This window comes from Onychostruthus taczanowskii, unplaced genomic scaffold, assembly GCF_017590055.1.
Source record: "Onychostruthus taczanowskii isolate IOZ18803 unplaced genomic scaffold, ASM1759005v1 scaffold406, whole genome shotgun sequence".
Lineage (NCBI taxonomy): Eukaryota > Metazoa > Chordata > Aves > Passeriformes > Passeridae > Onychostruthus > Onychostruthus taczanowskii.
This window is the reverse complement of record NW_024501527.1, coordinates 9,837-23,758: the sequence shown is the minus strand read 5'-3', so window position 1 is coordinate 23,758 and position 13,922 is coordinate 9,837. Positions and strand designations below refer to the sequence as shown.

Sequence of the window (13,922 nt, the reverse complement as noted above, 5' to 3'; positions counted from 1 at the left end):
CAGGGGGACAGTGGTTAATCACCAACCATTAGCAGGTAATTGAAGAAGAACTCTTAACAATGAAGCTAACTTAACAGCAACTGGTCCAACTTGTTTTAACTCTGCAACCTTAAAAAAATAGATAACTTTTTGTTCATAATAGGTGGAGCGGTGGAGATGCTCCCGCCGGGTGTGAGTGTTGGCACAGACCCGGGGGAGGACAAGCCCGAGTGAAGATCCAAGTGGAGTGGACCCCAAACGAGATTGGGGCTGCGAGGGTCTGGGCGGGGTGGATACTGAATGGGACCCGGGCAGCGCGGATGGCGATCCCGGGAGGAGGGCAGTGTTCCCGAAGGTGCGGCTGCTCCAGAGCCGGTGAAGGCGGGGCGCAGCTGGAGCAAGGGCATTCCTTTCCACACCCCCGAGATGACACAGGCTGAAGCTGTGCCAGAGCAGGCAGAGACGGGGCGTGGGCAGACGTTCCTCAAGGCCCCGCCCTGTCACAGTTGCCACGCAACCACAGCAGCCAGCCCATCACAGCAATCGAAGTGGTGTTTGGAGCAGAACAAGTCAGGAAACTCCTCCAAGGGCAGAATGAAAAACTTCTGAGAACTCTCACAGTGCTTTATCCGGTTTTTTAACAGGGCAACTCCACAGAAAATGCAGCAGATGTTATATGGGGCACTTCACCCAGCTCTTCCACAGGCCAATTCCATAGAAGTGATGGCAACAGCATTTGCTGGGGGGCCATGCTTCAAATGCAGAAGACATGGACAGGTGGAAAATGAACTGTCCAGAATCTTCATCAGAAAAGTGAGAAAGCACCACATCTTTGCCCAAGATTCAGAAAAAGAAAAAAGAGACCCCTCTGCAAATTAATGTTACTCTAAATATGATATAGATAGAAATCTTCTATTGTGAAAAATAATTCCCAGGGAGACAAAGTGTCATGTAAAGATGAAAGTATTAGTAGTAATTTAATTACCAAAGGTGTCTCAGAAGACAGAGCATTTGGGAAATGTCAAACACATTCTATCTGTGGGGTCATCATTTTATTCCCCAATGATTCAAAGTTTTAAGAATTGTTAGTATTGAGTTTATAACCTTTGTTATTTTTGGTTTTTGTACGTAATGCTGATAGATGGTGATTGTTGTTAATGTTAGATGAATGCTTTGGGAATGTTGTCTTAATCCCTTCGAGCATTTCTTGTTCATGAGTTGATTTTGTGGTGTGAGTCTTCAGATTTTTGTGATGAGAATTGTTGTTGAGCTGTTGTTGTGGTGTTTGCAGCCGGCTTTCTTGTGTTTTCCTATCTCTTTGCATGATCACCTGCAAGACATGTCTCTTCAGGATCCTGTCTTTTTATTTCCTAACTACTTGTATGTTTCTGAGGGTTTTTTATCCAGATTGCCAGTCTTGTGGTTCTTTTTAATTATTATTACAGAAGTACTCCAGCAGAGAATTCAAGGAGTTTGCTGTGTTTGAAGAATCTCTATCTTGACAAAAACTTCAGAGGGATTCAGTCATTTGATGGTTCGATTGGTTTGTAATCCTAAGGTTTCTTGTTTATAACTGGTATTTTTAATAGTCTCATTTTAAAAATGTGTTAAGTGATACCCACCAATTAGAGTTCGGCTCTGGCCAAGCTCTAGCTCTATTTGGATGGAGTGATTGACAATGAACCCAGATGTTTTCTGCACCAGAAAGTATTCAAGTTCTTTTGACTTGGCAATTTGACCATCTATGACAGCTGAGCCTATTTTCAGAGGGAGTTTGGAGAAACAGGATCTGGACATGATTTCTCCAATTTTCTGTTGTTTTAAGGTTTATCAGCTGTCGCAGACTCTGGGATGAGAGTTCAATGTTGTAGTGTTTAGTAATTGTATCATTTTGTATGTGTTATGGATTATGTGTATTATCGAATTAATTCCTAATTACTGTTATCTTACATTTTGCTATATAACATTGCAAATGGAACCAGGACCCATTCTTCACCTCCAGGATTTTGCGATGATCCCCCAGTCCCTGTGGGGATGTGGATTTTTTTGTGTTTTAACAGGTGCAAAGTCCAGGTGGATTTCAGTGAAGAATGTGAAACTCCTAACAAGAGCAGGAAAACACTGACCACTCGACAAGCAGAGAAGACAGACACACAGATGTGAACTGCACAGAGATTCCAACCCTTGTGCTTCATCCACAGAAGACTGTGGACTTTGAGCTTCTTCATGGGTGTGGGAATCAGTGATGTAGAATCTTTGTTAGATGATAGCTTTTTACATTTTAATGGGACTTGTAATTCTTCTGCTCCTTGTGCCATGCATTTTTCAGTGCGTGTGACAGGTCTTGAATAAGGCTGCCAAAGAGGTGTATTTGAGGCAGGGAGAAGGGGGAGATGTCAGAACCCAGGACATCCCTCTGGATGCCCTGGATGGCTCAAAATCCTGGCAGGGGCTTGGAGCAGCAGGAAGCCAAAGACACCTGGGAATTCGATCTCAACCCGTGGGAGCAAATTAGCAACTTTATATGAAGAATTACAAGTCACAAAAGTTTAAGTAGCCTAACAGTAGCTGCCACAGGGTGAAAGGTGGAATTTTGAAGAATTTGACTATGGGGGTCTAGGAGACAAGATGGAGGAAGATTTGGGCATTGTCCTGTTCTTCTTCCCACCTCGGGATCATCTCAACCAGAGGAAATCCCAAGAACTTCCCGAAGAAAAGTTACATGTGCTCAATGACTTAGTTAAAGAACAGTTGTGCCTGGGGCACGTAGTACCATTGAATAGCCCCTGGAATACCCCAGTTTTTGTCATTAAGAAACCAGGCAAAGACAAATGGTGCCTGCATCAAGACTTGCGCAGATTAAATGCAGTGTTAGAAGACATGGGACCCTGCAACCTGGCCTTCCCTCTATGCTTCCAAGGGATTCGCAACTCACAATCAAGGACTGCTTCTTTAACATCCTGCTGTTTCCCAAAGACACGCCCAGGTTTGCTTTTTCTGCACCGTCTATCAACCGCAAAGAACCTTACGGATGCTACCACTGGGTCACCTTGCCTCAGGGTTTGAAAAACAGCCCTGTGCTCTGCCAAACCTTTGTTGCCCAAATACTGTCCCCAGTGAGGAAACTCTTCCCCAAGGCAATTCTTTTACACTACATGGATGATATACTTGTGTGCGCACCCACTGAAACATATTTAAGGACCACACTCGAAAAGACAGTAGTAGCTGTGGAAGAAGCTGGGTTCCAAATCACAGCTGACAAGATACAGCTCTCCAATCCTTGGAAATACCTAGGATTCCACATTACAGGAAGGACCGTCCTGCCCCAACACCTCACCATCAAAAACGACCCACGTACTCTGCGGGACCTGCAGCAGATCTGTGGAGTCATCACCTGGATCTGACCACTCCTGGGCCTAACCACTGAGGAGCTGGCGCCCCTTTCTGACCTCCTCCGTGGTGACCATGACCTTGCCTCTCCTTGTGCCCTAACACCAGAGGCATGCCAGGCCCTGGAGAAGTTTGCCGCTTCTCTATTGTCCTATCAGGCCCATTTGGTGGACTGGTCCCTCCCGCTGAACGTGGTAGTCCTAGGTAAGCCACCACGCTATGACACTCGCATCTTCCAATAGGATCATGTGTCCAAGGACCCATTGCTTATTATCGAGTGGTTGTTTCTTCCCCATCAGCCACGGAAGACTGTAACCACTCCTCAGGAGTTGGTATCTCAGCTAATTACCAAAGGCTGATGTCGCCTCCAAACCCTTGCAGGGTGTGACCCAGCATGCATCTTTTTACTGTTCAATCTAGATCAAGTGTACTCTTTATTTCAGACTAATGAGCACTTTCAAATTGCACTAGATAGCTATCCCAGCCAGATTTCAACCCACTACCCAAAACATAGGTTTTTCAAAGATTCTCTACATCTGGCTCCAAAATCCTTTAAGAGTAAAACTCCAATCAAGAATGCTCTCACCGTGTTCACTGACAGGTTGGGAAAATCCCATAAGTCAGTGTCCACTTGGAGAAATCCGGCCCCCGGAAGGTGGGAATCCAATGTCCAGGTTGTTGAAGGTTCCCCTCAGATCACTGAACTTCCTGTGGTCATGAGAGCATTCAGAAAATTCCAGCATCCTCTCAATTTAGTTACAGATTTGGCTTATGTAGCTGGGATACCCGAGTGGGCAGAATATGCCCTGTGTTAAGGAGGTTCAAAACAAAAAATTGTTCACCTTGCTCTGAGAACTTATCCGGCTGCTTTGCCACTGAAAGCAACTGTACCATATCATGCACATCAGGTCACACACTGATCTACCCGGGCCCATCACACAGGGTAATCGGAGAGCCAACCTGATAGCTATGGCCATGAACACAAATTCTTCCACACACATTGTACCAGACATATTTCCACAAGCTCAATTAAGCCACTGCTTTTATCACCAGAATGCCCCAGCCTTGAGCTGACAATTTAAAATCTCCAGAGAACAGGCCAAGTCAATTGTGTCCAAACTGCCAATCCCTCACTCTGCCAACGATGGCAGTTGGCATCAGTCCACAGGGCTTGGGAGCCCTTGAGATATGGCAATCAGATATAACCCATTTCCCACCTTTTGGCAAACTAAAATATATTCATGTATCTGTAGATGCCTGTTCAGGGGCAGTGTTTGTGTCACCCCATGCCGGGGAAGAGTCCAGAGATGTCATTAAACACCTCTACATGGCTTTCACAACTTTAGGCGTCCCTAAGAACATTAAGACTGATAACAATCCTGCTTTCACATCCAAGAATTTTAAGGACTTTACCCAACAGTGGAGAATTGCCCATACCACCGTCATTCCCCACAGTCCAACAGGGCAATCTATAGTGGAAAGACCGCACAAAGAAATAAAAAAAATCTTAGAACAGCATCACGATTCTACAATCACTATGTCTTCCCAAGAGGGACTGCGCAAAGTACTTTACATCATAAACTTTATTAATTGCTCTCAAAGAGAACCCAATCCCCCCATCTTAAGGCACTTTCACAACAACACATACACACACCTCAAAGAAAGACCTCCAGTACTTGTCCAGAATTCCAAATCTAAAATTATTGAAGGGCTGTACCCTCTCATTTTGTTGGGGAGAGGGTATGCTTGTGTTTCTACAGATACAGGACCCCAGTGGATTCCCAGAAGATTTGTCAAGCCCTACTTAGATCACAGATCTGAAGACGACCCCTCGGAATGAATGTCACGGCAGCTCTCTCTCCCACCAGACCACAGCAGCAGCTTTCTCTTGGAAATGAAGGAAAAAGAAATTCACATACCCCAACATTGTGGCAAGGACACTTACTACGCGTAGATATATCCCACTGATATCGTCTGTGTCAATTTCAAAAGCAGACATACCCCTACCTTTTCCACCATCCCTCTACCAGAAACCCTTTATCCCTACCCCGACCCTCTTTTCCCTCCTAAAACTAGTCCTTTTTCCCCTCCCTCAAACTTACCTTGAAAAGAGAAGAGGGAGACTTGGAGGAGTCGGTTAGAGCTATAGGGGGAACTTAAGAATCTTATTTAAGAATGTCTTAAAATAAGTAAAATTAATGTGTGTTTTTACCATCCACAAGCAAACGCTACCCGGTGAGAAAGAAGTATGGCTCTTTCTGTGATAACCTCCAGGGCACCCTACAACAGTACCAGTGTCACCGTGGCTATCATTGTCATCAGTGCCCTCGCCTACATCCAAGTGACCACCAGCTGGATTGTCCCTCGGCCAAAACAAAACAGCTGGGTCACTTTGGCGAAGTCATTACAGCAAGAAAATCTTTGCATGGCTATGGGAAGTGTAGATGGTCCACTCTCAACATGCCTGGTAGGAGTCCCCCTGTCACCAAATGACTATCCATATGTAAGAAACCCAACCCTGTGGACACCTGGAACGAATGGACAAAGGTCCTCTGCATGCACCCCAGGAGCCCCCGGAAGTAGATCTACTGGGCTCCACCAGAGTGAATTATTGTATCAACTTCCATTATAGAGTGAAACAAAATTGAGATGATTCAACAGTACCTCAAAGCATAAACAGAAAGAATGTTTCTCCAAATGACAAATGTTATAATGCAGCAGAATGGTGCAATTACACTAACGCCACAGTATCTGAGTCCACCCATTATCCCAGGCTGCTCCCACTGGGGGTGTTTCTTACCTGTGGTGACAGGGTGTGGGCAGGGATCCCCTCCATGATCCTGCAGCCTTGGTCAGCTGACTACCCTCGCCCCAAACATCTATTACCTGATTGGAGGCAAAGCACAAAACTGGCCTGCCAAAAACTTTGATGCACATTGTGATAGCAAAATTTAAAATTGGAGTAAAACTAAGAGGGTCACGGTATGTATCTTCTTTGTTGGGTTGCCGCTGCGAAGGCCCTCGTGAGCTTTCTCACCTGGGCTGCTGGCTTAGTAAGCAGGCCAACACTACGTCCATTGTGTTAGCAGAGCTGTTGGCGGACGAGGAGACCACCAGGCATGCCACGCTGCAGAAACGAGCGGCCATTGATTTTCTGCTGCTTGGCCATGGCCATGGGTGTGAAGACTTCGAAGAACTTTGTTGTTTTAACTTACCTACCCACAGCACAACTAGACAAGACATCATCAAAGAACCTCAGTACGAAATCAAAGACATACAAATCGCTGACTGGACTGATAAACTTTTTGGGTGCTGGGGTGTCCCCAGGTGGGCTGGCTCTATTTTAGAGAGTCTCGTCTGGGTTCTTATTATCATCACTACCATCATGATAGCCATGTCATGCTTTAAGAAGGCTTTTCAAAAGACAACAGGCAAAGCATTTTTAATAAATAAGACAGCGGGAGATGTGGGAGAACATGGGTCAGGCAGTGAAGTGGGAATACCCTGGGAAGGAACTCCCTCCTAAGTCAGGGTGAGAACCACTAACATTTTCCAAGGTTCTCCATTCCTTTGTGTAAATCTAGCCTTGTCATTCAAATGGTACTCACACCCCTGTTCTAGAAAGCTCTGTACCCCCTGTTCACCTATTGGCCTCTGTACAGAACCACTCTCATCTCTGTTCGCTATTGGATGTGGTGGTGTCACACTTTCCGAGCTCCTCCCTTTGACCCTAACCCTATTGCTTTGTTTGTACCCCACCCCTTCCACTCTTCCTTGGTTATACACCACGTCCCCTGCCCTGCTTGGGGCTCTCAGTGCCTTGTGCCTGGGTGTCCTGGGCTTCAGTGAGAGAGAGCAGAACCCATTTTCCCCGGCCCCTTGATTCTGAGACCCTTCAGTTGTGGTTGTGGACCCCTACCTTGTCCTACCCTCCACCTCACTTGGATCCTACATTCCCTGCAACTTCTAGTGTACCTGCAAAAATACCCAGTTGGATTCCTCAAGTCAAGAGCCCTCCATCATATTCTGGTTGACCGTACATTTATTCAATCCACGCCTGAGCATAAGGTGAGGGAGTTGGTTGTCAGTAAAGGGAGGGGACCGCTTTTGGGAAGGCGATCACCCAGAGAGCACCTGCCCAGGAGTTCATGCGCTGGAAGACATACTGAAGTAGCCTGAGTCGCTCCCAGACAAGGAATAGTATATGCTGGATGGCATTCTGGAGCCTGAGTCGCTGCCAGACACAGTATAGGTTCTGTTGGGTGACATACTGAAGTAGCCTGAGTCACTTCCATATGAGGAATAGCTTGCGCTGGATGGCATACTGAAGACTGAGTCACTTCCAGACACAGTATAGGTTCTGTTGGGTGACATACTGAAGTAGCCTGAGGGAATTCCCAACGAAGGATAGCTTATGCTGGATGGCATACTGAAGACTGAGTCGCTTCCAGACACAGTATGGCTTCTGACGGGTGAAATACTGTCAAATGAGTCGATTCCAGAGGAACTATAGTTTCGGTGGGATGGCGCCCTGAAGACTGAGCCACTTCCATATGAAGAATAGCTTGCGCTGGATGGCATACTGGAGCCTGAGTCGCTTCCAGACACAGTATAAGTTCTGTTCCTTGGCCCTCCCCAGTGTCCTGGAATAAAAAATGAAAATGAATGGAACCAAATCATGAGAGAATCTACTTTTGCTGTTAAATACCTCTTACAAGAGGACGAATGCGAGGTACTTGTAACTGCTTGCTTCTTGTCTTAATTGCTTATTTGAAACATACGGTACATAATTATTATATATCAATCTTTAACAGACAAAGGGCATTACCGTAAGTATCATGCACTAGGAAGGATTGTAATGACACCTTGTTCCACATATTCTCACAGCCATATTTTACATGCCATCGTTATAATTTCTAGGGTGTGTTTTTTAAGCAAGGAAACAAACTTGTACAGTTGGAAAAACAATTTAATTCCTGTGTTAGTTACACCACCCCTTTCTTGTGTGAAAATTGTCTCAGAACTTGTCTGTTTGCAGTAGATGTATTGCTCCATTGTCATTACAAGAAAGTGCTGTTGTGTTTGCCTACAGAAGCTGTGCAGCAGGAAGGGAGATGCTGTCTCTGAACCCATATCCAAGTGAGTATAATTTCTTGAAAAGCAGACTTACCATCAGGAGGAGGCCCACGAGGTGTACTGGCTCCTTGGGGTTGAAAGGCAACAAAACGCTCTGTTGAGAGGAAGGAAATTTACTTCAGAGAAGGTACACTTTTTAAAAGCAAGGAAATACAAGAAACTGAAATGGTTACGGTTGGAAGGAAAGGCTATTACAAGAATGTTACTGGTTTATAACAGAAAGAAAGGAAAACCCTTTTGGTTATTAAGAAAAAACAGAAAGAATCCTCCCGCTATTAAAAAAAAAACAGAAAGAATCCTCCCGCTATTAAAAAAAAAACAGAAAGAATCCTCCCGCTATTAAAAAAAAAACAGAAAGAAAGGAAAACCCTTTTGGTTATTAAAAAAAAACAGAAAGAAACCTCCCGCTATTAAAAAAAAACCCAACACCCACCCACTCACCATGACCACTCCCCAAAACCAAAACAATCCAGCCAACCCAGCAGCTAAACCCAGAGTAATACCAAAATTATGAAAGCAAATTAAGGACTCGTTATAAAAGAAATCCTCCAGCAGTAATTTTAAGCTCTGTGTTAGCTTTCACCATCCCCTTTCTCTTCTGAAGAGCACCTTTGAATGTTTCTGTTTGCGCTAACTTTTTTGCTGCATTGTGGTTACCATTAAGTGTTATTGTATTTGCCTACAGAAGCTGTGCAGCAGGAAGGGAGCTGCTGGCTAGGAACCCACCTCCCAGTGACTACAATTGCTTGAAAAACACACTTACGAGCAGGAGGAGGAGAAGGAAGAGGAGCAGGAGCTGGAGGACGAGCTGGAGGTGCACGAGGAGCTTGGGATGGAATAGGAATACAAAGATACTCCGTTCAGAGACAGTAAAACTACTTCAGAAGAGGTAAGGTTTTAAAAGCAAAGAACTGAAATAGTTATGGCTGCAAGAAACGGCTGTTTCAAAATGTTAGCAGTACTGTTATTGCCCCATTGTGTTTCCAATGAAGAAATGTTGCATTTGTCCCCAGAAGCTGTGCAGCATGAAGGGTGATGCTGGCTCTGAACCCACATCCGCATGGCTATAAGTTCTTCACAAGCAGACTTACCACCAAGAGCAGGAATAGGACCACGGGGCGAAATGGGTCCTTGGGGCTGCCGGAAGGAGTCTGTTCGGAGAAAGTAAATTAACTTCAGAGATGGTAAATTTTAAATACCAAGGAGATGCATGAAAAGGAAATGGTTATGTTTGGAAGGAAAGGCAGTGTTGGTTCGGGAGACAGGAAAGGTTCTGTAGGATGACACACCGGCGGATAGGTCGCTTTCAGACACAGTATAGGTTCTGCCTGGTGTCATACTGAAGTAGCCTGAGTCGCTTCCAGACGAAGGATAGCTTATGCTGGATGGCATACTGGAGCCAGAGCTGCTTCCAGACACCGTATAGGTTCTGTTGGGTGACATACTGAAGTAGCCTGAGTCACTTCCAGATGATGGGTAGCTTATGCTGGATGGCATACTGAAGACTGAGTCACTGCCAGACACAGTATAGGTTCTGTTGGGTGGCATAGGGAAGACGGAGCTGCTTCCAGACACAGTATAGGTTCTGTTGGGTGACATCCTGAAGGCTGAGTCACTTCCAGACACAGTATGACTTCTGATGGGTGAAATACTGTAGAATGAGTTGATTCCAGATCACTATGGGTTCTGTTGGATGATGCCCTGAAGACTGAGTCACTTCCAGGTGAAATATAGTATATGCTGGATGGTGTAATGAAGACTGAGTCACTTCCAGGTGAAGTATTGTATATGCTGGATGGCATAATGAAGACTGAGTCACTTCCCATCGAAGTATCAATTGTGTTGCTTGACTCTCCCCAGCTTGCTGGAATAAGAAAAATGAATATAACCAAATCATGAGAGAAACTACTTTTGCTGTTAAATATCTCTCACAAGAGTAGGAATGTGTAGTACTTGCTTTTGTTTGCTCCTTTTCTTAATTGTTTATTTGAAACACATTGCATATAATTATTATATGTTAATCTTTAATAGACAATGGACACTGGCAGAAGTCTCTTGCCCTAGGAGGTATTGTAATAACATGTGATTTGAAGTTCTACATATTCTTACAGACATATTTCAGAGGAAGCAAGTTTATTTCAGAGAAGGTACATTTCTAAAAGCAAGGAAATTCTAGGATCCTATATAGCTGCAGTTGGGAGGAAAGGCTATTACAAAAATATTATTGATTTATCAGAAAAAGAACATAAATGTCTGTAGTAGGAAAAAAATAAAAGGAGAAAGAGAAATGAATAAAACAAATTATAAATGTACAAATTCAAAAATCAAATTCCATACCTCCCACCACCACTCCCCAATACCCAGAAATCCAACCAACCACCCAACCTAAACCAAACTGGAAACAAAAATTTTCCAGGTAAATAGGGACCAACAGAAAAGAGCCATCCAGTAATATTTTTAATCCCTGTATTAGCTTTTACCTTCCACCTTCCCCTTTCTCTTCTTTAAAAATTATCAGAACATTTCCATTTTCACTAGTTTTTTTGCTTCAATATGTTTAAAATCAAGTATTGTTGTATTTGCCTACAGAAGCTGTGCAGCATGAAGGGAGCTGCTGGCTAGGAACCCACATTCCCGTGACTACAATTGCTTGAAAAACAGAAGTAGGAGTAGCAGGTGTGCAGGGTGTTTCAGTTCCAAAGCTAACCCAAAATATATCTGTTCAGAGATAGTAAATTTGATTCAGAGAATGTAAATTCTAAAACGCAAGGAAATGCACGGAACTGAAATGGTTGTGTTTGCAGGAGAAGAGGATTAAAAAACATTAATGCTTTATAATATAATAAAAGGAAGGAAGCCATTGGGAAAAAAAAAAGTGAGAAAATAAGAAAAAAAAATTTAAAGTTGAAAACCAAAAATCCCACCCATCCACTACTGCTACTCTGCAAAACCAAAAAATTCCAAACAACCAAGCAACCAACCAAAAAAATAAAGAAACAAAAATAGCCAAGCAATTGGGGGCCAATAGAAAAAAACCCACAGTATTCACAGAATTCATAGAATGACTAGGTTGGAAAAGACCTTAAACATTGAGTCCAACCGATGCCTTAACACCTCAACTAAACCATGGCACCTAGTGCCACATCCACTCTCTTTTTAAACACATCCAGGGATGGTGACTCTACCACCTCCCTGGGCAGACCATTCCAGTACTTTATCACCCTTTCTGTAAAAAACTTCTTCCTAGTATTCAACCTATATTTCCCTTGACACAGCCTGAGACTGTGACTTCTTGTTCTACCAGTTGCTGTCTGATGAAAGAGACCAACCCCCACCTGACTACAGCCACCTTTCAGGAGTTGTAGAGTGATAAGGTCACCCCTGAGTCTCCTTTTCTCCAGGCTGAACAGCCCCAGCTCTCTCCCTCATTCCTCACAGGGTTTGTGTTCCAAGCCCCTCACCAGCCCCATTGCCTCCTCTGAACGCGCTCTAGCATCTCAACATCCTTTCCAAACTGAGGGGGCCAGAAGTGGATGCAGCTCTCAAGGTGTGGCCTTACCAGTGATGAGTACAGGGGAAGGATGACCTCCTTGCTCCTGCTGGCCACACTATTCCTGATACAGGCCAGGAGCCATTGGCTTTCTTGGCCACCAGGGCACACTGCTGGCTCATGTTCAGCCAGCCATCAGCCAGTAACCCCAGGTCCCTTTCTGCCTGGGCACTGTCCAGACACACTGTCCCCAGTCCATAATATTTCAGGGGGCTATTGTGGCCAAAATACAGGACTTGGCACTTGGACTTACTAAACTTCATCTTGTTACCCTCTGCCCATCTATCCAACCATTCCAGGTCTCTCTGCAGAGCCATCCTACCCTCCAACAGATCAGCACACTGATCCCAGCTTAGTGCTGTCCGCAAACTTAATCCCCTTAAACTCAATCCCCTCATCCATGTCCTCAATGCAAACATTGAACAGAGCTGGTGGTTCCAGCACAGAGCCCTGTGGGTGGACACCACTGGTGCCTGGCTGCGAGCTGGGTGCAGCACCGTTCACCACCACTCTGGTCTGGCCATCCAGCCAGTTCCTAAACCAGAACAGAGTTCTCCTGTCCAAGACTGGGCTGCAGCTTTTCCAGGAGTTTGCTGTGGGATACAGTATCAAAGGCCTTGCTGAAGTCCAAATAGATAACACTCACAGCCTTTCCTGCATCTGCCAGGTGGGTGACTTGGTCATAAAAGGAGATCAGGTTGGTCAAACACAACCTATCCCTCCTACCCTGCCGACTGGGTGTGATACCCTGGCCATCCTGTAGATGCTATGTGATGACACTCAGTATAAACTGTTCCATCACCTTACCAGGTACTGAGGTCAGGCTGACCAGCCTATAATTAATGGGATCCTCCTTTCCACCCTTTATTATGAATGGGTGTCTCATTGGCCAGCTTCCAGTCACCTGGAACCTCACCAGTGAGCCAAGACTGCTGGTAAATGATGGAAAGCAGCTTCCCAGGCTCATTTGCCAGCTCCCTCATCATCCTGGGATGGATCCCATCTGGGCCCATGGATTTATGAACATCCAAGCAGCTCAGCAGTTCTCTGACTGCCTCCTCTTGGAAAAGAGGGGGACCATTCTGCTCCCAGATATCATCAAGCAACCCAAGAGGATAGGCAAGTCTTCCCACTAAAAACTGAGGCAAAGAAGGTGTTAAGCACCTCTGCCTTCTCCTCATCTTCAGTCAGTAAGTTCATTTCTGCATCTATTAAAAACAAAGGTTGATCTTACTCTTCCTTTTACCATTAATATATTTATAAAAACATTTTTTATTATCCTTTACAAAAGCCACCATTGTAAGTTCAAACTGAGCTTTGGCCTCCCTAATTTTTTTTCCTACATGCTCTAGCAGCCCCCTTAAATACTTCCTGAGAGACCTGACCCTCCTTCTAAAGATAATACGTGCTTTTTTTATTCCTAAGTTCCTCCAAAACCTCCTTGCCCATCCAGGCTGGATGTTTGCCTCGTCGAATCTGAGCCCATGGATTTATGAACATCCAAGCAGCTCAGCAGTTCTCTGACTGCCTCCTCTTGGAAAAGAGGGGGACCATTCTGCTCCCAGATATCATCAAGCAACCCAAGAGGATAGGCAAGTCTTCCCACTAAAAACTGAGGCAAAGAAGGTGTTAAGCACCTCTGCCTTCTCATCTTCAGTTAGTAAGTTCATTTCTGCATCTATTAAAAACAAAGGTTGATCTTACTCTTCCTTTTACCATTAATATATTTATAAAAACATTTTTTATTATCCTTTACAAAAGCCACCATTTTAAGTTCAAACTGAGCTTTGGCCTCCCTAATTTTTTTTCCTACATGCTCTAGCATCCCCCTTAAATACTTCCTGAGAGACCTGACCCTCCTTCTAAA

The 13,922-nt window shown here is 44.6% G+C and overlaps 1 protein-coding gene across 1 annotated transcript; it reads right to left on the bottom strand.

Moving 5' to 3' along the window:
• Positions 1-7,515: 7,515 nt before the first annotated feature.
• Positions 7,516-10,104, bottom strand: LOC121340526 (secreted protein C-like). The gene is made up of 5 exons (XM_041413336.1): positions 9,795-10,104; positions 9,597-9,656; positions 8,540-8,599; positions 7,917-8,012; positions 7,516-7,658 (listed from the first exon to the last, which is right to left on the bottom strand). The coding sequence occupies exons 1-5, from the start codon at positions 10,102-10,104 to the stop codon at positions 7,516-7,518; spliced, it is 669 nt and encodes a 222-aa protein (XP_041269270.1).
• Positions 10,105-13,922: the final 3,818 nt, after the last annotated feature.